At 38.5% G+C, this 27116-nt stretch overlaps 1 protein-coding gene across 2 annotated transcripts in view; it reads right to left on the reverse strand.

Moving 5' to 3' along the window:
- Nucleotides 1-495: 495 nt before the first annotated feature.
- Nucleotides 496-27116, reverse strand: part of LOC145401615 (uncharacterized) — a 32774-nt gene continuing 6153 nt past the window's right edge. Inside the window, exons 2-5 of one of the 2 annotated variants that reach the window (XM_080273807.1) lie at nucleotides 22707-22772; nucleotides 12854-13093; nucleotides 12270-12413; nucleotides 496-678 (exon numbers count right to left, since the gene is read on the reverse strand). In XM_080273807.1, the coding sequence (XP_080129933.1) occupies nucleotides 667-678; nucleotides 12270-12413; nucleotides 12854-13093; nucleotides 22707-22772 (462 nt within the window). In that variant the 3' untranslated portion in view covers nucleotides 496-666. The remainder of the gene's footprint in view (nucleotides 679-12269; nucleotides 12414-12853; nucleotides 13094-22706; nucleotides 22773-27116) is intronic. The other variant, XM_080273808.1, reaches the window with a different exon arrangement.

A 27116-nucleotide genomic window follows, 5' to 3' on the forward strand; every position in this document is an offset into this window, starting at 1 on the left:
AGTGTGAAGTGTGAGAAATGGTAGTGTGGCAGTGTGACAGTGTGTGGTGTAGTATTGTGGCAGTGTAAAGCATGGCAAACATGAGGTGTGATCTGTACTGTGGACGTATGAGTTGTGTCAAAGCTTGTTTATTTTCACATGAAAGAACTAGGCCACAGCCTGAATACAGTACAAAGTCATGGCTACATAAAATTATGAAGAAGGAATTAGTCTCTCCGGTAACCGGTTACAGTGACCGTCAAATGACCGTCAAATCCAATTATGCTTTGCCATCAACTGAGATGAAAAAGGTTTCAGATCTTCATCAGGTTTGAAAAAACATGATAACATCTTCTACTCCAAAGAGACCTCCTAACAAGCTGACAAGGATCCTATTATATCCAACACTTCTTAAACTATCAGGTACTTACCACATACCTATGGCAAGTGGAGGTTAAAATAAGCTTGCAATTATTTCATAATCTTTTTTAATAATGACATTTACGACTCGTAAAATTTTGCAACGCTTGGTCTTTTGCATAAAACATACATATTACTGTATACTGGACAAAAATACAAAACAATATCTGTACAATATATTACAGTTGAAAATAAAATGAGATTTATAAATGTTTTGTATCTTGACAGTAAAACTAAGCCTACACGAGGCTCTCCGTTCTGCACTAGTTATGACAGCTTCTGAAAAATGAAAGAGACATGAGAGTTATACAACCTTGGCACTTCTTACGTCCACAAGCTGCCACAACACACATGGAGGCAGCACCACACTCTCTGCCACATTCTTAAACTAGGGGTCGGGAAGGTGTAGGTAAGCACTGAATTTCTGACAATCATTTGTGAAACTTAGGATGAAAGTAAAGCATTTATTGTCTCTCTCTCTCTCTCTCTCTTCCAAATGAATGTACACTGTTATGAGGCATGCAGGTTACCTACAACCAATTCTCACCACTGCTCAAGTTTTTAATATCCTTTTAGAAACCCAAGATGAGAGCAATATGTGTCTGGCTTACCTACCATTGCAGAACATACACTGTATTATGATATGGAGGGTCACTGCATCAACTGCTCACAACTCTCTGGAATGATAATTACAAAGTGGGGTGCCTCTACAAATCTTTACCTGTTTTAAGGATGCATCTGTTTAAAGTACCCAAATCTACTTCAGTCACATCAAAGGTACAAACATGACTTCGAAAATTAAGCAGATGTGAGAATTCAACATACTTAGCCTACATGCCAAATTACAGAGGACTCTCACCAGTCAAGCAGAGACTCGCTAATTTACTATCATGGATTTCACAAGTGGGAGTCAGAAATTGGGTTGCACTGGGAACTGGATGTGTTTAGCCTAAAATGCACATTAAAGGGCAACACAAATGGTTAACAGACTGGATTGCAGAGAGAACTGGATATGTTCAGCCTACTGTTTACATTACCTGGCAAAACAAACAGCTAACAGAAATAGGACAGCACTGGGAACCAAATGTGATTAACGTACAAGCCAATTTACCAAGCGGATTCATCCACTAGGTAGAGAAACCAAACATTTACCTCCCATCACAGACTACACAATGAGACTGACAGAAACTGGATGACTCCCTACACCTACCCAATGCCTGGTTTTAAAATACAGCTGACACAGGGTTGCCTTCTGGGTGGAAATGAAGACATTGTGGGACCTCTTTATGTAGCAATTTACTTTTCAACAAGTGGGCTGGTGGAGGGTTAGTGCCCCTTCCTGGAAAACCACTAACTCAACGACAAATGGCCACCCCTTATGGGATTATGGCATCTGGCTATAGACAGATAGATAGACTTTTCACATCACACTATTGACTTTTGCAATGTTATGTATAAAAATCTCTTCTTCTTCTTTGGTGGTTTATTTTTCATCCCACATCCTTTTTATAATGTTATGTACAGTATATCACCTTAATACCAACAAAAATGGCATCAATAATGTTCTAAAGGATTATTTTTGATCTTACATGTTATTTTCTCCAGCAATATTATGCATGTCTGTTTAATAATGACAAATTATGCATCAATAAAGTTCAAGAGATTAAGTTTCTCATCTTAAACAATATTTTCTCTTTCAATGCTATGTATACCTGCATATCAACAAACTCTGAGTCAATAATGTTCAAGAGGATAACATTTGCTCTTGTCATTTATACCTACTTAATACTGTCAAGTGGGGTTGGTGGAGGATTAGTGCCCCTCCCTGTAAAGCAATTAACTCTAAGCCCTTGGCCACCCCGTTTGGGATACATGGCGTCTGGCAATGAATGAATAAATGAATACTGACAAATGCTGCATCAAAATCGCTCAGGAGGATACCGAGGTGTAATCTGCAAAATAAATCACTATGAAAGAAGCACTACAAAATCTCCAATCCACATAGAAGACAAACCCATACATACAACCATCAAGCTCCCCAGGCCAACTCTCCCTCACCCCGATCCTAACGACAGCAGGATAGTGGTTGTGGTTTTTAATGTACCAGTGATCCATCCAACATTGTGTCCACTAGGCATACACGGGATTATGTACATCATCATCATCACCCTAACCTTACTGTCCCACTCAATAATGGGATGAGGATGGAATATGTACACACATACAAACACACATACATACATACTTACTGAACACATACACACACACAAGCACATACATACATCTCACCGAACATCACCTGTACAAATTCAGTGGGATGGTAGACCTCTGGGACAGCCTAAGAAAATAACACAGTCACCTGTACCACGTTTTCCTTCCACAAAAACCAAAATATCAACCCTACCGCATTTTCTACTCATAACAGAAGATGGCAATACTGAACATTTTAACTTTTCAATCTTCTGGCTTCTTTGTTTTTATTCTGCACAGATATCTAAAACTGGAGGCATTTGATAATGAAAATTAGCCTTTTCCCCACTAGATAATCTATTGATGATAAATAAAATTGTCCAGAGGCAAAAAACATGAAATTTAAGAGACATCAGTATATTCAATAGGTTAAATATACGAAGCCTCTTGTTGCACGACCTTTAAACTTAACCATGGAGGGTAATGTTTGAAATGCAACATGAACAACACATTTTGAAACTAACTCACTGTGCAATCTTACTTTAATCACAACTACAGTAACCCAAGGTATATTTTTAAAGCACTTTCCTGCAAGTGGTATAAAAAAACATTCCCAAAAGTAATAAATACTGTAAGATGATACAAAGAATACAAGAGAAAGTAGTGTTCCCATGCCAAATTCCTATGCTGTCCCCATAATAACATATATATTTATATATATATACTATACCTGTATGTACAAAATTTTATCCCTAACTAAGCTCCTGCATAAACAATAAATCCTCCATATATGTCAGGGATGTGTTCCAAAATATAACTTTTTTTTTCTACATCTGGTACTGTACATTGGAGGAAACCAGCAAATTAGCTTTAAAGCTTGCAAATTAACTTTCATCCCTTCAATCTGATGTACTTTTGATTTTATTCTTGCTATTTCCAAATGCTTTTACTCGGATCAAGAGAGGCTTTTGGGGCTAGAGGGATTAGATATAGTTGTCACTAATACTTTTGAAATAAGTAATCTCTCGTAAAAGGGACACAACTATCAGAAACTATGAAGAAAAATGCAAATACTATAACTGTCATGAAAAAGAATGGCTTGACAGACATTTTTGTTTATTTTTCCTTTTTTTTTTGAACGTACTGTGGAATTATTAGCAAAAAAAAGAATCTAATGAAGGCAACAGATAACAAGATGTAAAAATACCACTCCTCGTGCTACAAACTGACACAGTGCTGGACTAGAGCTGCAGGCTCCAGGCACCTTCAGCCCCCCCTCAGTCATGACAGCTGTGCATTTTATTCTTACTAAAAACAGACGACATTTATTTAGTTAGGGGGGAGACCCCGCAAAATGATGAGAATAAAAACGGGAGAAACACCACATACTGATAAGAATAAAGCAGTCTCCATTACCTACTTTAGTACAAAATGTCTTCCCTTAGCTGAATATGATATCTGCCAATAACAAGATAGTTCCGCTAAGGGGAGAACACACGACAAAGACAGTAGAACAGTAACTTTTGTCTGCTTTAATAACAGGCCTTCTCTTAGCTGAATATAACCATTAAGCAGTAGCAAGAATAAAACAGACGTCACCAGCAAGGGTTAAGTTCCGTTTTGGGGGCAGGGAGGTGGGTGGGCTGTGGGGCAAATTGATTGGCATACACTGCATAGAGCTGACACACACCCCTGGCTATGTGTTCAGACCAGTGGGTGGCAGCCAGAATGTTATCAAGCTGCATAGATTAACACCTCATGTACCGGTACCCATTTACTGTATTCTCAATTTTCCTACTATACCGATGTATCTGTATAAACGAAACAGAATTGTATACAGCTCTGTGTAAAGTATTTATTTAAGTGGTTCAGAGAGGAAGCATCTAAAATACCCTCACAAAAATTCTAATAATTAAGCTGCTTAGATGAATATAATGTTTTCAAATTAAACATATGTATATATATATATATATATATATACTGTATATATGACCTTTTTACTCAAAGACGCAGCTTCTAATACATCCTCTTTTTAACCAACAACTAAAGAGGAATTCAGAATCTCAAACTGCACAGATACACACACGGTCAATGGTCTCTGGATGTAAATGTTTGAAGACACCATCCCCAACCACCATACTCTATAAATACCCTTCAGTAATCAAAGGGGCGGTATCTAAAAAATGGAGTGTCACAAAATTTTTGAATATCAAGCTGCATACAGTAGGTTAACACCTCAAAGCCTATATTCTTGCTAACTTAGGAGGCCTTTAGCACCTCTTTCTTGGCGATTTATCTTGAATATTACATCTCAGTATTCTCTTTTATGCTATTTACACCATCTTAAATAAGGCAAAACGAGAATCTTAAAGCCAGGTCACTGCTTTCCAACTGTCATCTGAATAGTGATGTGCATGAATTAACAAGATTTCCTCAGTCCCTATGTAGTTTTTTTTTTTTTTTTTTTTTTTTATGCAAGTAAAAAGGAACCAAAGGCCTGAAGCCCACAAAACTGTTCCCTCCAAAAGACTACATAAATAACAAACAAGAGAATATTCATGTGCCACACACAAAAATAAAATGGTATGGAAGAGGTGTTGGCAAGCCTCCTAAACGGATGAGAATACAAGCCAAAGACACCATACCCAATCACCATACCCATATACACAATGTCCCATGAATGTATATCAAATTTGAGAAGGCTATTCTTGGTCCAATTTTAGCGTAATATATGGTATACAATGAGAGGTTCACTTCTCAACCATTACTGAACTACAACAATTGACGACCTCGTGGGTGAATTATGAGGGATACCACTTCTAGCCATACGGTCTTCAGTAACTGTTGATCCACAACTGCACCCATGATGATTTAGCACTGAGAAGATGGAGGATGACAACTTTTAACTCGGAATGTGTAGCGTGTCCTTGAATACGAGGCCTGGGGAGGCTAGGATTATGACTGAGGAGTTGAAAGGATGGATGGGACTGCAGTGTATTGATGCTGTAATGAGGAGGGGTAGATTGAGAGGGTTTGTGCAATTTGAGAGAATGAAGATTGATAATTGCGTGCAGAAAGTGAGAAGTGTGAATGCTGGGGGTAGTGTTGTGAAAAGCAGACTGAAAAAGACTTGGGATGAAGTCACAGAGTGTGACCTCAGGGATAAGAGACTGAATTGGGAGGCTGCCTGAGACCAAGCAGCATAGACAGCCGCCGTTAGGTGACCTAGGCCAAAGCATGCAAGCACGTTGGAGATTTTATAAACAATACAGTATGATATGATACTCAAAATCGGTCCAAGATTAACCACCTTAAGTCTTGCACACATTTGAGAACACCGTGTATAGCTGTATAACCTTTGTATTTGAGAGCAACTTTTAAAATACCTGTACTCTTGTTTTTGATGGGTTACCAGGAATTTCAAATCCTGAAGTGCATAGATTCTAGTCTCATTACATTATATATAAATAGCTCTGTGTAAAATTTGTATGTAAGTAGTTCAACGAGGCAGCATTTAACAGATATATATCTTTTTTTAACTGGCAGTCTCACAAACATTTTAATTATCAAGTTGCATAGATTAAGAATATTCTCCCTTTAACAATATTTACTTGTATATAAATGTCTTTACTTTCAACCTCTGTATTCAGAGAGACAGTCTCTAAAAATTTTTCTTCCTGACAGCCTAACAAAAATTTGGATTACCATACTTCACATGTATTTACATGCAACCTTTACGTACAATGACTCTTACTGGAGGAGTGACTTTGAAAGCTGTGCCTAACATAAATTTGGTACAGTATAATGAGTTGCATAAATATAACAACTGATGAAACTATTACCAACCACAATACTTATATACCATATAATTTTGCAGAACTTAATTATGAATGATTCATACACCCAGCATTTAATATATTCTCTTTTATTTGCCAACCATCAGAATTTTGAATTATCATACTGCAGAAATGACAAAACTTTCAAATTATGGAACCACCCACCTTACCCATAATGTATTTTCAACTCTATGGAACCTTTAAATTTAAACAACCAGCATCAAAAATATCTTCCATTAAAAAGTAACAACAAAAATTTGAAATGCTGAACTTCAAAGATTAACACAAAATTCTGACACCATAACCTACAGCCATACTCTTTAACTCTTACTATGACTGATTTGAGAGGCAGCATCAAAAATACTCTTCTTTATCATTATCAGAAACAATATTATTAACAATTACCAGTTATCAGTTCCAGTCTGATGACAAAACAAAATACTGTCAGTTTAGTAAGTGTCATCTGCAGAAACTAGATAATTACAAATCACATCCCAAGATCCAAGATGAATGCTGAGCTGCCAATTATATAATACTAAGAGAAATAGCTGACATACGGGTGATGAAGACAAAAGTAGTCTGTATAAATACCAAAATACTGGAATATAAGTTGTGTATAAATTATATAACATCTTGAACACTATCTTTCACAAGCATGTACATATGTACATACACATGTGCATGCATGTACATGCACACATACACACACATGCAAACCCACACACATGAATATTCACTCACACATATGCACACATCCACACACAAAAGTCATAGTTATGGTACTCTCTCTCTCTCATGCTTAATTTCTTCAATACAATGATGTCATTCTTATTCTACTCTTGCTACCATCATACAATTTTGTTCAGGTTTTGAGGGTTTTCTGATACTGAAAAAGTTAAAAGCATTCTCCATTATACTCTAAATTACCAGATGTCTTCCCAAATGTCAAAACATAATATAAAGGCAGCATGAATATGAAAGAAAGAGACATCATCCTAACATGGTTTATATTCAGCAACACCGGATGCAGAATACAGAAACACTAACCTGTATTGGTAAACACACTTCTGATAATAACCACATATTACTTTCTCTTATTGGAGATCCGGATTAAGGTAATATCCTGTACATCATGCCTTTATAGTGAATTCCCACCCAATATGAAACAGACATTCATTCTTCAGGTCCAACGTCAATGGAACCATGGGTAGTAATGCTTCCTTTCACGCCTAATTTTTAAAAAGCAGTCAAATTTTGCCCTTTCTTAGAGCATTTTCAATCACCATCATCATCTCAATCAGCAATACTTTTTTAACATTTGGAGGCACATAAACGCTTGTGAGAATATGACGCTAATGGCCATATTTTTAAAACTAGGTGTGCATAGGTGTAGCCCTAATTTCTGACCATCATTTATGGAATACCGTCCTTGTAATTTGTTTGATGTGCTCAGCCTGTAATCTCACAATCGAGTGTCATCAGAAATATACAGACAGACCAGACACGTTTGACCATTATCACAACCTTCAGAAATTTTAAGGTTCAGGCTTTTCCATACCATTACTGTCTCACTTTTAATAATTTGGTTCTATGACACCTGTTGTATGCTGTCTCCTATCACATCCCCATACCCACACAACACACTGCAACTTCCTACTTCATACACACATTATCTTCCCCACCTAATATAAACACACACACACACACACACACGCACTCTTTTTCTAAACCTACATTTCTCTATGTATATACTCTTTCTGATTTTCTCTCTGTCTTACTCTTTTTGTGTATATCTCTTTCTATGACTCTCTCTCACTTGCTCTCTTTCATTCTTTCTCCAAGGCTGGGACTCTCACTGCTCTCTTTCTGTAATTATACTCTCTTCTCTATTTTTTCACTCTTACGTTCTCCTTAATTCTCTTTCACTACGTCTACTATGTCATTAAAAAAGCTAGCTACACTTATTATTTTTTTTTTTAACTTCCTCTCCCTTACGCTATATTTACTTCTGTCTCTCTCTAGGGCTGAGATCCCCATTAAAAAAGTAACTACATTCTTTCCTTCTGACATTTTTTAGTTTCTCTCAAGTTCTCTTAAACTGTCTCTTTCTCTACAAGTTCTCTCTAATTCTGCTTCTTCTACAGGACTGGGCTCTTCATTACAAAACTAGTTAAGTTGCTTGTGCGAAACTGTACAAGGAATGACTACGAAAAAGACTGGGCCTTATCGCGACAATGTGCCGCAAGTAACTACTGTACTGTACTATATTTACAATTGTACCACACCTCTAGATACAAGTGTGGTAGCAGTAATAGCCCTAGGTCATCTGATTGTGAACCTGATGGACTGCGAACTTAAGATCCCCTTTCTGCAATCCATCCTATTTCATTCAGGGGTAGGGAGGGAGATGAAGGATGTTTGTATGGCCAGGCAGAGGAGTTGCTTGTTTATATCAGTGCCACCACATGAAGGCATCCCTCTCCTGCATCAAATATAAATGTAATACTCCAATCCCCCCTCTCCTTCATCCATCTACCTCTCTATCCACCAACCACCTTTTACTGCCCCACCAGGAGTGTAGGGACCAGGGGAGGGATTCCTTTGAAATTTTTAAGGTGAGAGTGACCAGTTACTCCAGCATGAGTAGCATTATGTGAGCAGAACACCCCAACCACCCCCCATATGCAAACCCTCATGGGACACATATGGCTGAGTGTCTTAATTTTCTCCCTTACCACAATACACTAACCTCTCTCATATGTTCTCCCACCTAGTTTAAGTTTTCCTCTTTTTGTATTTTCATTAATTTCACCTCTCTCTCTCTCTCTCTCTCTCTCTCTCTCTCATATGTACAGTCAACTACAAAAGTTAACAACCCTCACCTGCCTCTTTGATCGCTGGAATTGCGTCATCGTCATCATCATCACCATATTCCCACCATCGAACAAACAATGCTCAAGATATTCCTCAAACGAAAATAGTTATGGCCGCAGATGGACAAAATAATGACAATACAAGAGATACCAAACTCAAAACAAAATAGAATCTACGAGAGCTGAAACTTGTTCATTACCGTGTATGATAAAACATGAAAATAAATCTGGACGAGGGTTGACTTGGGCCAGAGGTGTTGCATATTTACAGTACACAATTTTAATATATGGATACATTTCTATCTATCTACATATGTGTGTCTGTGTGTCCATCTACCAGCCTATCCATCTACCATCAGATGCCGTACTCGTAGAACGGGTGGCCACAAACGAACTGCCTCCACGTCACCCTGTCCTCCATTATCAGGTTCCCCTCTCTTTAACTAATCCCTACTCCTCTCGTATAACTTTCAACTCTATCTCGTAATATCATCCTTGGCCTCCCCCTCCCTCTCCCCCCAATAACTTTCCACCCTATCCCACATCATCATCCTTAGCCTCCCCCTCCCTCTTCCCCCTCCCATCTCACTCCCATGCACTCTCCTAGTCAGTCTCATGGTCTCCATTCTCTCCACACGGATAAAATATCTTCCATACAGCACCACCCTAACACCAACCACTTCAAAATTAATACTATACTGGATTTTACACGAAGGGAAGGCAGCCTATAGTTACCATTATACATTTAGGATTAAGTCACCATTTCAGATGCAACTGCTCCAATATGCATACATTTAGATACATTCTTAAACCATCCCACCCCCCCTCAAAAAATAAATAAATAAATAAATAAAATAAAAACCAAATGCAGATCAATGAATATGATGTCAAAATGCTCAGCTGTCATCTATCTATCTATCTATCTATTGCCAGACGCCATAATCCTGTACGGGGTGGCCATTTGACTCTGAGTTATTTGTTTTACAGGGAGGGGCACTAACTCTCCACCAACCCACTTGACACGTAGGGAGCTAAATCTCTCATGTGAGCTTCGGAGATACCCTAAGTTTCTCTAAAGCACGAACTGCGCTTCACTATAATGAGAATGGTTTTACAAGACCTGGGCGCCACAGGAGCCAGCCAGCGCTTGCAACTGCCTGAGTACAGCAGCTTACCAAGCGAGCCATCATTTTACATTCCCATAAAAATGGAAACATTAATACCTGGTAATAATTATCCAAAGGTGATGAAAAGAAGATTGTATCCAAATGCATACGTATCAGAGCAGCAATGTCTGAAATGGCAAGTTAACCCCATCTATAAATTACAAATATATTTATCTATCTCTGAATAAATTCATGGATACCATCAGTGATTCTCACTTTAACATGAAACCTTTGAAATGGAAGCCAGGGAATTGACGCAATATTAGAGATGAAAGAAGTTCTATGTATGAAAGCAACAGTAGTAGCAGTGGTAGTAGTTCCAAACCCTGGCTCGTCTCAAATGAGAACCTGGTGGACTGTGGCCTAAAGCTGCCCTCAACCTGCAGCCCACCATCCTCCTTTACGGGATACAGAGTGACATTTGCGTAACGAGGCAGTGGAGCTCCCCAGTTATATCAGTGCCACCACATGAAGGCATCCCTCTCCACCAGCCTACATGTCAAATGGAAACAGGGTGCTTGGAACTCCAGAGACAAATGTGCTAAGTCCAAGGCTGAAACTTGCAGATTTTACTAATACAGCTGACTTCTTTTCACTTGAGGGAACTGGTCCATTCACACAACTTGTATGTTCTCTTGTGCTTGCATGTATCTGATGAGCCCCCACCCCCCTAAAAAACAATAATAAATAAATAAAAAATATCATCTGGTGGTAAATAATGTGAAAGGAACAACACTGAACTGAAGAGGATAAAAGTGAGAGAGGAATTGGAAGATAAAACCCCTCTCCCCCAACCTGACATTACTGACCTTGAGGCTAATGATGTACAAGGTGAGGGGAATACAGTTGGAATACTATTCTCATCTGATATGGAAGCTCCTGAACACCTTCTTCTAAGTGATTTATTTTGCTTACTACACCTTACTGTCCCAGTCCATGTTAAATAAATCCTTCAAATATCACCATACCCTGCATAAATAATGTACAAGAGGATATTAACCAGCCACTTCAAAAATAAATCACTAAGGAAGAGATGCCAGGGAGCTTCCTTAACTGACAAGAATACAGGTTTAAAATAAAGTCTGCTTGCTTCTCTGTGTTAAATGTCACCAGGATCAGAATGAATTAACACTCACTCACTCACCTACTCACTCTCTCTCTCTTTTTCTCTCAAAGGTACATACGAAGGAAGGTTGTATGTCTGTCCCAAGGAAAAGAATCCACTAACATTCTCCCTCATCCCCTCTCAATGGAACACAACAGGTGGAAGGAAGGCTGTGTGAAATGTCCCTAGAAAGACTATCCATTTTCTCCCTCAGTGGAACATAACAGGGTACAGAACGGTTGTGTTAAATGCCCCACGAACATAGTGCTCTTATGGAAACTCTCACTCTCCCTTAGCCTCCCTCAACGAAACATAACAGAAGGTGGCACAAGGGTATCTTACTCACAGAATGCTTTTTTTGGAACCACTCACTCTCTCCCTCAATGGATCATAAAAGGTTTGTGTGAGGGTATCTTAGCTACTCACAGAATGCTTTTACTGAACCACTCACACTCTCCCATGTCCTCCCTCAACAGAACATAAAGGAAAGTTTGTGTAAGGGTATCTTAGTCACTTACAGAATGCTTTTTTTTTCTGGAACGACTCACTCTCTCCCTCAACGGAATTATAAAACGAAGGTTTGTGTGACGTTATCTTAGCAACTCACAGAATGCTTTTTAACAGAGCCACTCACACCCTCCCTTGTCCTCCCTCAACGGAACATAAAGGAAGGCTGGCTGAGGATGTCCTAGCTACTCACAGAATGCTTGGGGCAGAGAGACTTGAAGGTGTGGAGGTCGAGGGTCCACTGAAGCTGCACGGCACACGGCACGTGGACCAGCTGCGTACAACCCTTGCCCAGGCACCCCACACTGGCACCCGTCTCCTGGCAGTTGCTGCATGACTGGAGGCACAGAGAAACCAGTGAGGCGAAGAAATGTTTGTAGAAAATATTACTGGCATCATCCAGGAAGGTGAAAAATGCTTTGTCAAGAATATTACTGCTATTATACTTAGGGCTGGATGAACAGAGTGAAGTTGGAGTCACACAAGTGTATTTTCTAGTATAATTTTGCTTGGCAATTTGTTGTGAAAGGAATATATTTGGCCATATAAGTTGCACTGCTCAAGTGTCCTCCAGCACAGATAATAAACAAGAGAAGACCACCATGAGATTGGACAGTATATGAATTACATACATGCAATGCTAGTACTACAACATGATTGAGGCTACAGCTATTCTTACAATTTTATTACCAACAAAAAAGTATATTTTTAAGGTTGTACACACCATGGCCTTGGGTGGACAGACATGGTGTGTAGCAACATCCACAAAACACTTACACTATCCTGGGCCATAATTACAGCTTCCTGCAGCCCACACAGTTTGCTATTAGTGACATGCACTCCGGGCGCCCACAGCAGACACGCCTCATGCACCCAACACTCAGTTCCAGGGGGTCTTGGAAGAGCACTGGGGTCGCCACCTGGGTTGCCCGCCTCTGCACCACCTGTCGAGGAGGTGGCGGTGCTGGTGGGCTCGGTGGATGACTGGCCTGACCCGTCCTTACCGCTTCCGCGACCCTGGATCACCACACAGAGGAAAAATTAAAAGTGCATCATAAATATTAAGGTGTATTTATGTTTTAAGTTTTGGTGAATGCCTTAGAAAAAAAAAAAAAATCATTACCAAGGTACAAAACTAAAATCACTCTTTAAAAAATTGTAATTTCATGATAAATAAATAAATAAATAAAGTATACAGAAATAAAAAGTCCCAGGAAGAATTATAAAACTGAAAACCCTGCAGTTACTTCAGTTGGTATCCTAAATCCGCTAAACCACCAGGCACCCAATCCTTCCTAGCCTAACCTGATTTCTCACCATTTCACTGAGGACCAAGAACCAACTAACGTACAGGAGACGAAAACACAAAGGATAGCATTTACAAAGAGTTGACTGAATGAACTTTAATAAATACCCACAAGATCTGATGCCTTTTTTCTTTTTTCTCGCAATCTCCAGACAATTTATTCAGCTCAGGCAAAAGTTTCAGAACAGGCAATGTATACTTTGCATACGTTAATAACAATTCATGTAAAAGTACATCAATTTTTCTACTTCCAGATGAAACAAACTGGTAACTTTATAGGAGGTGTCCCTATTCAAACATAGTGATGTGCCAAAGAAAAATATTTGGCCAGACGAGCATATTATGGCTAATGCCCATGCTGACCGGAAACAGCTACCATCAACTACTGTGTGGGGCAGAGCTTGTGTTACCATGTTTCTGGCCATCCGTTAAGCATGAACACTTTTTAAACTACAGTATTTGAAAATGCAGAAAATGAAAAATTAGGCAAGAATCTAGAGGGCATGCCTGAGTCAAGGGGTTAATTCCCCTAGTCAAAAAGGTCCTTTTTAATTGGGAAAAAAAAAAAAAAAAAAAGGAATTTGCAAGAAAAATGAATGCAAGAAAACTTAGGATGTCATCATATGAAGAAGCTATTTTTAAACATAACATTGGCGCTTTCACCACTAAGTCTCTCTGCTGCACAAGACTTCTAAACAACAGCAAGAATAAAATGTTATCTGCACAGCACTGACGGGGTAAATGAAGATAATTTTTTATTCGTTTACTACCAGGGGTTCCTCCTTAGAAAATTTAAATTCAATAAAACAAATAACACACAAGACAAATGCCCCTCAGTTAATTTAAATTCAATAAAACATATCATGGCACTGAAGGAGTTAATAAAGGATATTTGTAATCCCTTCACTGTTAAAGATTCCTATTAGGCTCCATAAAAAAAAAAAATAATAATAATAATAAATAAAAAACTAAAGCGAGTAAAAAATGGAGCTGGAGTGACAAGACACGATCCAAAAACATTAATAGCAAGTGAAAAGTGGAGTGCATGAGAGGCAAGTGAAACAGACAGAGTTTGAGAAGGAATGCAATATCAATAGGGGAAGCAACACCACCAGAGGATGCAATGTTAACAGGCACAAGTGGACTGGGGATGCAATATCAACACAGGATGCAATGTTACAAGTGGACTGGGGATGCAATATCAACACAGGATGCAATGTTAACAGGCACAGGTGGACTGGTGATGCAATATCAACACAGGATGCAATGTTAACAGGCACAAGTGGACTGGGGATGCAATATCAACACAAGATGCAATGTTAACAGGCACAAGTGGACTGGGGATGCAATATCAACACAGGATGCAATGTTAACAGGCACAGGTAGAGGGGGAATGCAATATCAACAGGTACCGGTAAAGCAAAATCAAAAGAAGAGGCAATGTTAATGTGGAATGCAGCATCAAGTGTGGATACAGTGTCCAGGAAGGATGCTGTGTCAAGAGAGAAATAACACCTTCAGGATTGTCTCATATTTTACAGAACAGTCACTTGCAGTCATGGTACCCTGAAGACTGACCAGAAACTGCAGAGATTTTTTTTTCCCAAGAGCACCAACTGCACTAAAGATACCACCAAATATCAATTCACAGGATGCACTTGACATGGCGATAAGTAACAAATAAACAACTCATAAAATGACCACAAACTCTGAAAGAAAATTAAGAAAACACTGCTCTGGCAATCCCAAACTCGAGGTAAATGTTTGCTTGAGTACAAATGAAATATTGTACTGACATCTTATTCCTGGGAGTACTAATAACCTGACTATTCAACCATTCAATACAAAGGACTTTTTACGAAGCTGAATATAATCATATGGAAAAAACATGAAAAAAAAAAAATGGACGTCTGTTCACCACTCAGGCTAGAATATTACAGCAACTACTGGCTGGAAATTTTTAACACAAACTCCTTCAACCCAAGACCTCTTTGACGACAAAGATAAAAATGAAAAACAAACAAACAAAACAAAAAAGTGTGTCCTTGGGCGGAAAAAATTAATGAATTTTTTTTCCATCATGATCAGTCTAACAAGTCTCTCCTATACTGAATAAAATCTTCTGGAATTAGCTAGAAACACACAAGAAATAGATCCCATAACTGCAAGCATTTTTAACTGTCACTGATATTTGGTGTAAGTCCTGTAACCTTTAAAAATCTATCATAAATACTCATCAGCAGCAGCAGCATTGTCATCATTATCATTATTCCATTTCCCAGTATTATATGAGGTACTGTCAATAAGATAAAGAAGAGAAAAAAAATACAAATACACACCAACAGCAATAAAAAAATGCTGTTAACACTGAAAATGCTAATGACGAATGACAGCATCTGCAAACCTAATAAATAAATAAGTAAATAAAGCATAATCATGGTTGGCAGATCCACTTAAACTATCTTGAAACTGTCAGAACAAAATGGCCATCTTCCTAAGCAACCCAAGACATGTGGAGAAGCAGCCACTGACAAGAACTGCACCAAATACAAACCACAGTACAAAATAAACTAGGGGATTACACAGATGAGTGAAAGAATAAAAGCATTCATGTAAAAAATGGTCTAACAATAATGATACCAATAAAAATAACAAGAGAGAGCAATCAAGAATAACTGGAAATGTTTTCAGGGCAAAGTTCAATATACTAAACAACAGACTGTGACTTCAGGAATCAGGGACTGAATAGGGAGGCTGCCAGAGATCGAGCAGCATGAACAGCCGCCAACAGGTGACCACGGCTGACGCATGAGAGAATGTTGGAGCCTTTATAAATGAAACAAAATGAAACGATGATAACTATACATTTATACTATGATAACACAGTCCACTATGCCCTTTTACCTTAACTTGGCCCAGATTTTTGCCCTTTTGATGCTAACTTCAAGGGGCTGAGTGGCAGAAGCAGACAATATCATGGCTTCACATCCTCTCCAAAGCACTTCCTCATGATCAGCATCAATTTCTAGTGCTAATTCAAGGCTACAACTCAGCATTAAAGATGGAGAGATGGCAATTTCAGGCCAAGTTAGCATAAAAGGAGTACTGTACATGTACAGTATAGAAATCATGAGTGGCAGAAAAAGACAATGTTAACGCTTCACTTCCTCTCCAAAGCACTTCTTCATGACTGGCATCTATTTCTAGTGCTAATTCAAAGCTACAACTCAGCATTAACAATGAAGAGATGGCAATTTTAGGCCAAGTTAGCATAAAAGGAGTATAGTAATCACGATATCTATAAAGTTAATAATAAATCGGACAGTAATGGTGCTGGAGAGGGATGCATTCACGTGGAGGCACCAAAAACGGGCGGTGGAGCTGCCTGGCTATATAAATACCCCTGACTCCCCTCCCTATCCCCCCAAAAAAAAAGAGGATGGCAGAGTGTGGAAGCGAAACTCTGATCTGCTGTCCACCAATATCATATAAGCCAGAGGTTGTAACTATCTATCAATCTATCTATCTTCAGAGACGCCTGGCTTTGTAACTATCTATCTATCTTCAGAAAAGCCTGGTGTTGTAACTATCTTACTATCAATCTTCAGAGGAGCCCTTAACTATGAGGGGTTGCTCATATAAATAATAATAATAATAATAATAATAATATTAATAAATCCATCCATCCATCATCCAATCCTACAAATAAATAAATACAAAAAAAGTAGTGTCTCAAAGTTACCATAATCAAAATAATAATAATAATAATAATAATAATAAAAAATGTACAATCAAATTAAAGACGTTAGTGTTTAGAGAACATTAACATATAAACATTACACCATCATGCATCAATGCATTAACTATACTCCTTTTACTCTAACCTGGCCCAAGTTTTTGTTCTACAGTTTATTTCACGTAACTCTGCAGCAGCAGGAGAAAGTATCATGGCTTTACATATTTTCCATTACACTTCTCTGTGACTAGCATAATAATCATGCATCATCTTTTCTTACAACTGGGCATTCAAGACGGAGAGATGGGAATTTTGGGCCAAGTTAGAGTAAAAGGAGTAGAGTATAATTATGCAATATGGTAGATTAGCATGTACTATAGGTAACTAGCCAATGCTTCTAAACCAGGAGATGCAGGATAATTCACAGGGAAAATTCTCTCTCTCTCTCTCTCTCTCTCTCTCATCTCCTCAACTGTTTATTACCATCACTATCATCCTATTTCCCACTACCATAAATACTGTGTGTCGAATCTACTAACAAGAAAATAAACAACCAAGAAGGACAACCATCATCATCATCATCATCATCATCATCATCATCATCATCCTAGCCCCTATTTCCCACAATCATCTGGACCTCCTTTTCCTGGCCTTGGGTGGAAAAGCAGGTCCGGATGATGATGATGAAAAAAGGGGTGGGTTGGATCAAGAAACAAAGAGAAAGGAAAATTCAAAAATACAATCATCATCATCGTCATTCCACCTAAAAGTTTTCAATGTTCAAAAAGCAAACATCTTTATTATATACCAGGCCCTTTCTATTCATCCAGCAATCATTGTATAAACTGAAAGAAAAAAAAAATAATAAATAATAATAATAATAATAATAAAAATAATAATAATAATAATAATAATAACAACAATCATCATCATCATCTTACCTTTGCTCAGTAACAAGTATTGAAACAACTTGGAAAAATTCTAACTCAGGTCAACTTTACACTTTACCTTCTGAATTAGAAAATAAGAAAAACAAATAAACAAATAAGTAAATCATTATCATCATCCTTTCCCCAATTCCCACCTAAGAATACAGTAAGTGACATTTATAAACACAAAACAGAAGGCACATCAGTAAGAGAAATATTAGCAGAATGCCCAGAGAAATGGATCGAAAACACCTCTAACTCAAGCCTCTGATATTTTGGCTACCGGTATATCTCAAAATCAAGAGAGAACAACATGCGATAACATGAAGGTGCAATGACAAGCAGTAACTAAACAGCCATGCATTCAAGCAAGCATGAGAAAAATACAGATAATAATAAATGAAAACCATTAACAGATAAAAACGATGCATGAATAAAGCAGATAAAAAATAATAATAAAATATGCATGCAAGCAGTTACATAGGATATGACAAGACAGAAGTGGCTTATAACTGTATTATCAGCACAAGAAGCACCGACTATATCTCCCTACTTGTTATTTATACATGTGTTATTTACATCAACTACCTAATTAGCTCATTTGTGAATCCATCATTACCTCAAGATAACGGACATTAATTAAGTAACGTATCGCAGCCTACACTTGCAGAGGTGTCCCCTAAGTACAACCAACATCAGCAAGAACACATTTTAAGACATTATGGTACTGAAGGGGTTACGATACAATTTTTACTCTAACTTGACTCAGATTTTCTTACTTTTGCGGCTTATTTCATGTGGCCCAGTGGTAGAAAAAGACAATACTACGGCTCTACATTCTTTTCACAGTGCCAGTGACCGGCACCATATTCTAGTTATCTACTGTTACAGCACTGCAATCATGATGGGGAGATGACAATTTTAGGCCAAGTTAGAGTAAAAAGAGTACAGAGATAGCTTTCAATCCCTTCACTACAGATGTCAAAACTAAGCTGAACAAAACTGTATGGCAGTATGAAGAATAAATACAAGGTGGTCCGTATATTTTGCAACTCAATTATCATTTGTTGAAAGGGCAGATCAGTCAGCACTACTTTTGTCTACCCTGCATCATTTTCCACCTTCCCTAACACTGTGCTTAACTTTATCCTCTCTCTCTCTCTCTCTCTGCCTATTTATTGCCCTAACACCAAACTTAGCAGCACAATCTCTCTCTCTTCAGTCCACTTATTGCATGGTAGATTTTGTGAACCAGCCAAAATGTCCTTGATCCTCACACAATCAGGCTGCCATCCCCACAACACACAGGACTGGACAGCAAAAAATACGGACCACCCTGCCTAACAGATGTCCTAATACTAAGGGCATCAAGGGACACTATTTCAAACCCACTACCATAAGTCTCGCATAATATATATTCAAATATCTGACACTAGGAAGGAAATTCAAGACAACAGCTCAAGACAGGAATTCAAGACAACACAGCTCAAGACAGGAATTCAAGACAACACAGCTCAAGACAGGAATTCAAGACAACACAGCTCAAGACAGGAATTCAAGACAACACAGCTCAAGACAGGAATTCAAGACAACACAGCTCAAGACAGGAATTCAAGACAACACAGCTCAAGACAGGAATTCAAGACAACACAGCTCAAGACAGGAATTCAAGACAACACAGCTCAAGACAGGAATTCAAGACAACACAGCTCAAGACTGAAATTCAAAACAACACAGCTCAAGACAGGGAACCAAGAACCTGCCAGAAAATGGACACTCAGAAATAAATTGACAGGGAAGAGGACCTAGGAGGCTTTCAAACCCAATGTAAATAAAAAGGACTAGTAGACCTGATTCTTGGATCAATCAAAACCCAAACTATACCTAAAATAACAATACCAATCCATTCAATTCAAATGATGGCCTATTGTAATATTCTTTAATCATCTGGTGACTTTATTCATTGCAGGACTTTTTAAACTAGAGAAGGTTAGTAAAGATATCAACAACCCTTGTAACATTAAAGACTTTTCCTGAACTGAATAAAACTGCATGAAGAGACAAGAACAAAATTTAATACTGAACCACCAGAATGAAGGAAAAAAAAATATATATACTACTTCCAAAATTAACGAACCTAAAAAAAAAAAATAAATACAGGTAAATAAATAAATAAAAAAGATAATCACAATACTCAACAAACACAAACTTTTGTCCACAGAAAATAACAGTTTCTTTCCATCAGTCTCTTCATTATAATCTGAATAATATCATCTGGCAGCAGCAAGAATAAATAAAGTACAAAGAAGCTGTGATACTGATACTGACAGCGACATTACCGTAATTCTAGTGTCAACCAATATTGACAATAATCATGCCCTAATAAGGCTGGGAATTTATAAACTGGAAACAAATGAACAGAAAATGAAGGAATATGATAAAATAGCCATGATAATATGCACATGGAAATTGAAACTTTTTAAATATAACACAATGTCTATAATAATGTTATTGAAAAACTGTATAGCATGTAACCAGGTACTGTACAAAAAAATGCTAAGTGTGCAAGAGGGGTGATGGGACAGTGGAATTAAAAACAATGTGTGGGAAACAGTACAGCAACGAGATGAGGAAGAGATACTGAGAGAAAGAACACCAAGGGAAGGGTAAAAGGGGAAGCAGAGATGGGATGTCAGAAATTCCAAAGACAAAATCAAACCCAATGTGTAAATAAGCATGAAAATAAAATGCAGAACTTGATGAAAGGGTGAAAATAAGAACAAAGTGAAGAAAATTGTGCAGAGGCAAAGTGCGAAGGAAATGCAACGAGAAAGACAGTAAACAATGAGTTGAGAGAGCGAGGGCACAGAAAAAAGGTAAAAAGGGGACAAGGTGCAGGAAACAATGCATGATGAAATGAAAAGATACATAGAAAAGAGAAAGAGAGTGGAGAAAAGAGAAGCAGAAAGATGAACTGTTTAAAGCACCATGGGACAAATCAAACCAAAAAATATACATGAGGGTGGATGGAAAGCTTAAAAAAAAGAAGAAAAAAAAAAATGATGGGAGCAATAATTAAAAAGGGAAGTGCTTGAAAAATTGCAGCAGTGAGATACAAAGAGATTCAGGAGATAGAAAGTGAGAGTACATACTGCATTAGCTAACAAGATAATCAACTGACGAAACCAAACCATATACGATGATCTAGGTGGAAAGAGAACGTAAAGATACATGAGAAGTGGGACATACAAGAGAGACATCAAATAAGGAGAGGGAAGGTGATGGGAAAGTGAAATGGAAGGAAACTGGAATTAGGAGGAGGCTAGGGAAGATAAAGGGGAGATAAAGAGGAGTGAAAAGAACAGGGAAGGGAAGGGAAAAGAGGAACAGGAGGGGGAAGAAGAGAAGGACGCAAAGAACCGATACAACTCACAAGAGGGTGGGTAAGAATATGGGGAGAAGCTATGAAAACACTAATCTAACATACGGATACTGGAGGGCCAACTAGGATGAACTAAGATTCAGGCAGAGCAGGGCAGTCTACAGGGTAAGGAGGAATGCCTATGGGTAGGGTGAGACTAGGAAGGTTTGACAAGAGGGGGCTGAGGTGGGCCAGAAAACTGTACAAATGCTGAGAAGATTGGGTGGGCTGAGATACATGATTCATAGGCAGGGCAGGGCAGGGCAGGGCAGGACAGGGCAGGGCAGGGCAGGACAGGGCAGGGCAGGGCAGGATGGATGGGTAGGACTGCAGGATACAGGGGTACTCACCAAAAGTAAAGGTAACTGAAAGCAGGCTATGGGCATGATGGGGCAGCATGGCGATGGGTACAGCATGGTTATGAACATCAAGGTAGGATAAGCTAAATACATGACTCACAGGTCAGGATAGGACAGGAATGGGGTGAGAAAAACTGGGGAAGGGTGTGACAGGCTGGGCTACCTTATAGGAATCCGAGGATGGGCTGTGGACGGGGTAGAGCGAGGCAAGGTGAATGAGGGAGGGAGTATGGTGGCATTAAGTGAAAGAAGTTATGTTAAGGAGGGGAGGATGTCAGGGTAGTGGCATTTGTGGCAAGGCTAAACAGAAGGCTGAACTGGGAAGGGGAATGAGGAACTTAATAACAAGGTGAAATGCTAAAAAAACGTCAGGGCAAGTGGTGGGATGGTTGTATAGGTAAGTTATTGTAAGGTTGTGGTATCCAAGGGCAAGCTGGTGGGGAAGGCAGGATATGGTAAACACGTCAAGGCAGGGCTAAACAAGGAATGAAAGGGTAGTGCAGGGCTAGACACGACAGAACAGGGTTGGACAGGGTACCACAGGGCAGGGAGGGGCTTGGCAGAATGAAACAGTAAAGCATGACAAGCAGGACAAAACAGTAAGAGTATCCCATGGCAAGATATGGTAGGGTAGGGATAGGATAAGATAGGGCAAGGCAGGGTAGACTAGAACATGAAAATGCAGGGCAAAGTGAAAAGAGGGTAAGGCAGGCCAGGACAGGCTACAGCAAAACACAGTAGGGTAGGGTAAGGTAAGGTAGGGTAGGGTAGGGTAAGGTAAGGTAGGGTAGGGTAGGGTAGGGTAGGGTAGGGTAGGGTAGGGTAGGGCAGGGCAGGGCAGGGCAGGGCAGGGCAGGGCAGGGGCATAGGGGACCTTACCAGCATCCTGGCGGGGGTGGCTGCAGGGACAAACCTCCAGGGGGGGGACGACCCACCCAGCTCCAACTGAGGCAGAGACCCCACATGTAAACAACAACCACCCACAACAACAATAACAACAACTCATCCTTTTACATACACTATTTTAAAATTATTCTGGTCTATTATTATTTCTCAATTTTTATATTCTTCTACACTTTCTGGCATATTTATTAACATTCCTCAAACATTTTCACTGTATATATATCCTATCAACAGTTTTCTCCCCATTAATTAACATTCTTCATTTTCTTTTTATACACACTGTACATTCTTTTTACACTTTTCTGCCCTATTTACTAACATTTTCCTCCATTTTTTTTACACACAAAAATTCTACTTACATTTTTCAGGCCAACTTACTAGCATTTCTCAATTTCTTCTTATGTAGGGACCTCAGCTGCTTCCATACAAATCTATTTTCTCTTTATAAATTTTTCTAGTCTACTTATTAATGTTAGCCAATCTTTTTTTAATAGCAAAACTTCACCTGCCTTATACCAATTCATTCTCACTTACATTCAGATTCATATATCCTTATAATTATCCACACACACTCAATTATTTCCGGCTTGGTTACAAAAATGTCCCTCAAAGTCCCATCCTATCCCCCCAAATGGGGATGGTGGCAACAGCAGTGCGGCAACTCCAACTAACACTCCATCAGGCTTACATTCATATAAGACTGGGGCCACAACAACATCAAATTTTCTATCATAACAACTGTATCTTTTACTTCATACAAACATTATCTCTGTCTCTATTTTAAAGAACTATTTAATTACTTTTTTTTTTACATCAAGGCAAACTGCTAAACATTATTGCACCCTTTCAGTCTGCTGTCATCATCATCATCAACTGTCATCGTCATCATCATCATCATCACCATTATCACTCTATCAGTTAATTCCAATAGGATACACAGACTGACACACATCTGCACAGCCATGACACACTTTCACTTTTACATGCATCACTCCCTATAGACTCCCATTCACTACTTGTGCTTCTCCAGCATGGGAAAGGGCTCATTTGGGTTATCATTCTCCCTTCAGATTATACAGCAATTTATTCACTTTAACTTGGCGGAGATTTTTGTTCTACTGAAGCCCATATCTCATGGCTCGATGTCCGAATATGAAACTACTAAGGCCCTGCATCATTTCCATACCACTTCTTCATGCCTAGCACCATATTCTAGTATTCATCTCTTATTAAATTCCGATATTCAAGATGAAGACGCACCAATTACACCTAGTTCTTTCTTAAATGAGTTAAACTGTAACATCACATATTTATGTCATTTATGCCAATACAGCTGTTTGCCTTGCAGTATTATGTGCAATATAGTAACTAGTTAATATCTACCAGAGGTGTGATAAGCTAATGAGGCTGTGTTTGCTTACGATACTGATTTTCAAAGTCATAGCATTGTCCTATTTTCTACCAATACAGCAAATAGGTCTTTATGGCATTATTTTACTGATAATAACTCTCACTTTCACTATCAGAATAAACACCTATTACCATATTACCACATACACCATCATCATTAAATATTCCATCATCATTATTATCGTATTTCCTAGTACTAAGTGAGATGGGTTTTAAAGATCAGCTTCCCATTATATGATCCTGAATTATATAACACCTTTACCCATATTGCCATATACTGTACCTCACCATCATTACCTTCCACCATCATCATCATCATCATACTAATAATCTTTCCCACAAACTTGGAGGTTAGGAAACAACACTGGTTTATTATTTTCCAATGAAGACCAGTCACATCAAATCATCATAGAAAAATATGTATCACTAAGTTCATAACCTTCATCTTTATTATGGCCAAATGCTGATTAAAACGAGGGGGAAATGAACACTGGAAGATAAAAATTGCAGTGTGTGAGTGCCTAGTTTCTCCTCCACATTCCAAAGTTCCATATAACCAAGGAAAATAATACATCAGATACGTTCAACACCAACACCTCTGTTATGGCTAAATGCTGATTAAAAAAGGGGTAGACGTGGAAACTGGAAGATCGACAGGCAGCGTACAAGTGCTTAGTTTCTCCTCCACCTAAGGACCCCAAGACTCATAGTCATCAGGTAAGGAGGCTCCCTAGCACCTCTTCCTTAGTGATTTATTTTCCAAACTATCTATTATCCTCTTTTTTTTTCCTATATCTTTTTAATATCTAAATAAACTGCATGGATAACTCACTAGAATATAGCAAGGGAGTAGAATCAGAAATCATCTAGTAAGGAATAGGTGTTAGTAAGCTTCCTAACCACACAAGAATATCATCCCAAGTTCTATAAGAGATGCAGTCAGCAGTCAACAAACTATGCCATTAGTAACAGCATACAGCCTTCCTATGTAGCTAGGCAGCGCTGTTAATTTCCTACATAGTCATACAGTGCTGTTAATTTGTTAGTACCTCTACTCTGGAGGGATCTAAGTGAAGTTAAGAGCCAAGAGAAATGAAAACAAATGCATTCAAGAGTTTAGTGCAATGCTACCAAACCCCCTATATCATCTGTTCATTCTACTGTACATTGTAAATGGGAACACAGGCCCCAGATTACCCCTTGTGGGTGTGGGGGCCCCATGCTAAACTAACAAAGACCAGAATATTGAAAGGTTAGTAATTAGACTATGCCCCTGGTAAAATAATAATAATCACCATCATCATCATCATCGCCTTGTTTCCCAATCAGACTTCCAGCTGTCAGTTCACCACTATCCTCCTGGTTACCTACAGATCACTAAAAACTGATCCATTGCCATCATATATCTAAGCCGTAAAGCAAAATTATATCCAAACTTAAAAGCAAGATTCAAAAGCTTATCATCATCATCACCCCAATCCTTATTCCCATCTAACAACGATAGGAAGGGGTTTAACTTTTCATATTAACTAATTATATATGATGCCCTGCCTAACAATCAGGGCTGTTCACAAAATAACTAAAGGAACAACAACATTAATATCAAATATGGTACATACCTAATAACAAAGTTCATACCTATATATCTGATGGCAAAGGAGAGGGACTGGGCATATATGTAACAGATAAAGATTACTGTAGTAGATTGGTGGCTATCACTGACCCTGGGAGGTACTACTATGAGAGTGAAAGGCAACTACAATCTTGGTAACTAGCCAAACAGCCATCACTCTGGCAGGACACACTCAGCCAAAGGTGCAGAGAGCCAAAGTCCAGCTGAGACTCTTAACACTGCCACAGTTCTTAATAAATATCCCAGGGTTCTTTTTCCCAACAGTTTCTGGCAAATGAACAAGCACTTAGCCGGTTGTGGTACTTGGCTTAGTTTACGGTCCATAAAATAAATAAATAAATCCACTGTACCATGGCTAATCTCGACAGGGGGATTTCTTTAACTGAATGATTAAATTCCATACACTAACTTGACAAATACAGCATCACCATTATCCTAACCTAAATTCCCGCTTTTCAAAAGGGTGGGTAGGATCCATGAGAGAAAATATTAAGAATGTAAATTATCACCACAGCATATGGTATCTTTTCAAAACTCATCACCCAATGCTGATTTCCCACTAATTTCAAAAGGTTAACAGACTCAGAGAAAAAAATACTGACATGTAAATACTGGAAAGAAAACTGCTGTATGAAAATAAAAATGCTAATACTACACTCCTTTATTTCAATGGATACTTGTAGAATAATAATAAAAAAGGTACTGGCATAACTCTGTAGGAACCTGAACAAGAGAATTTTCAAACAACTGTAAACCAGCTACTCAACAATGCTACATCTCCATCAGAAAATGAAGAATTATAAAGTCTTGCTCTGACATGGAGAATTTGAAGCTGCTCCTCCTTAGCTATTTTTTTTTGCATATTATGCCTATATATCCTCTTGTATGTTACTGAAGCAAAGTGTGTTGATATTAAAACCACTGACATAACAAATAAAAGAATGCTAAGGCATAATAAGCAATATAAATTGCTCGGGAAGAAGTGCTATAATGCCCACTCTATCATTTAGAATACGACTAATATTCAGCTCAGGTATTGGGTATCAAATCAGTAACACTCTTGGTACGCTGAGAAGGGAAGAAATCTGCGTGAAGCCGCGTCAATCACACATGATCAAAGGTGACTAAAAAAGGTGATTGGAAAAGCATGAAAAAGTGACCAAAGCACCAATTAACTCCTTCAATGTGGTGACATCTTTTTGTACAGAGTGTTGTGAGGAGGGCTTAGGATTACCAACATCTACCCTGCACCACTTTCCTGATTCCTATGTCCCTTTTCAGATTTATTGTGACTGCATTACCATCCCCACTGATTAGATGGTTAACTGGTAACTTCACAAGCA

This window comes from Coenobita brevimanus, chromosome 56 (genome assembly GCF_032717465.1).
Source record: "Coenobita brevimanus isolate Jiangsu-jjx chromosome 56, ASM3271746v2, whole genome shotgun sequence".
Classification (NCBI taxonomy): Eukaryota; Metazoa; Arthropoda; class Malacostraca; order Decapoda; family Coenobitidae; genus Coenobita; species Coenobita brevimanus.